We start from the raw sequence: 1,080 nt of genomic DNA, 5'->3' as shown, positions 1-1,080 counted from the left end.
AACATGGTTGTAGATGTAACTCATCTCGGAATCAGAGCAGTTCGTAATATTTCCCAGATTGTGGATCAAAGTAACAGTTGAGGCAGGGATCATACATTAAATTGAGAAACTCTTCTTCTCCACTGATGTTGTGCAACGTAGACCCTGTGGATACTGGATAGCATAGAGAAAAAAGTTATGATATATATATATATATATATATATATATATATATATATATTGCAATTGTTTTGTGTTTCAAAACTGATTTCAGTAAAAGCCATTCAGTAGCTTCTAATTGGCAATTTAACCGAAAGTTTGCATTTCGCATAGTGACAATTTACCCCATAAACTGTTCATAGAATCTTGCAGTAACAGTTAATATGTTTTCTAACAAAGACTTTAAAAAATAAATCTGCCTTTAGAAATACTCAATATCTTGAAAACCCTGATAACTTGCCCCCATCTCGCCTACAGTTTAAGAATCTTGTCACAGAAATATCACTGTGGGTTTTAGATGAAGTAGGAAAAATCAATCATGAATGTAATTGTACCAGTTCTTCTCCATCCAAGAGAAAACTAGATCATGATTTATTTTAAGCAACAAAGGGTTGAGAATATGAGCCCAGGATGGGGATTTTTCTGGTGTCATACCTCTAGGTGAGACCTTGCCGTGGTCTCCTTTCCCATCTGCCATCTGTTGATTTGGATGAACTATTGGAGGGCTGAGGACATCCATCCATTCTCTACAAGAGGGTTAAACCATATAGTCAATTCAAATATAGTGTATAAATATTTTTTTTTCCATTTAAAAATTGGGAGCCAGGGTTTTAATGGTCCTAAAAATATACTTTCTTCTGCCTTAAAGGTCACATATTGTACACCTTTCTGGAGTTGCGTTTGCAGCGCACACTTCTTATCAGAAAAGGTTCAATAAAGTTGTCTTTTGTTGTTATGGGCGCGTGTACATATTTCTTGCCATATGTCTATGTCTCTTGCATCTCACGACTATGCTGTGTATGAAATAATGTCTGTGTGCATTTGTGTAAAACAACAAACTGACGATTTATATATAATCATTTGTAATTGTATATACATTGT

The 1,080-nt window shown here is 34.7% G+C and overlaps 1 protein-coding gene across 1 annotated transcript in view; it reads right to left on the bottom strand.

Annotated features, from left to right (window-relative positions):
• Window positions 1-12: 12 nt before the first annotated feature.
• Window positions 13-1,080, bottom strand: part of LOC107713532 (uncharacterized protein C3orf67 homolog) — a 32,189-nt gene continuing 31,121 nt past the window's right edge. The window contains exons 16-17 of the mRNA XM_016519065.1: window positions 634-725; window positions 13-144 (exon numbers count right to left, since the gene is read on the bottom strand). Of these exons, the coding sequence (XP_016374551.1) occupies window positions 32-144; window positions 634-725 (205 nt within the window). The 3' untranslated portion in view covers window positions 13-31. The remainder of the gene's footprint in view (window positions 145-633; window positions 726-1,080) is intronic.

Source organism: Sinocyclocheilus rhinocerous, unplaced genomic scaffold (assembly GCF_001515625.1).
Source record: "Sinocyclocheilus rhinocerous isolate Xijiao unplaced genomic scaffold, SAMN03320098_v1.1 scaffold57, whole genome shotgun sequence".
NCBI classification, from domain to species: Eukaryota; Metazoa; Chordata; class Actinopteri; order Cypriniformes; family Cyprinidae; genus Sinocyclocheilus; species Sinocyclocheilus rhinocerous.
This window is presented reverse-complemented; position numbering and strand designations above follow the sequence as displayed.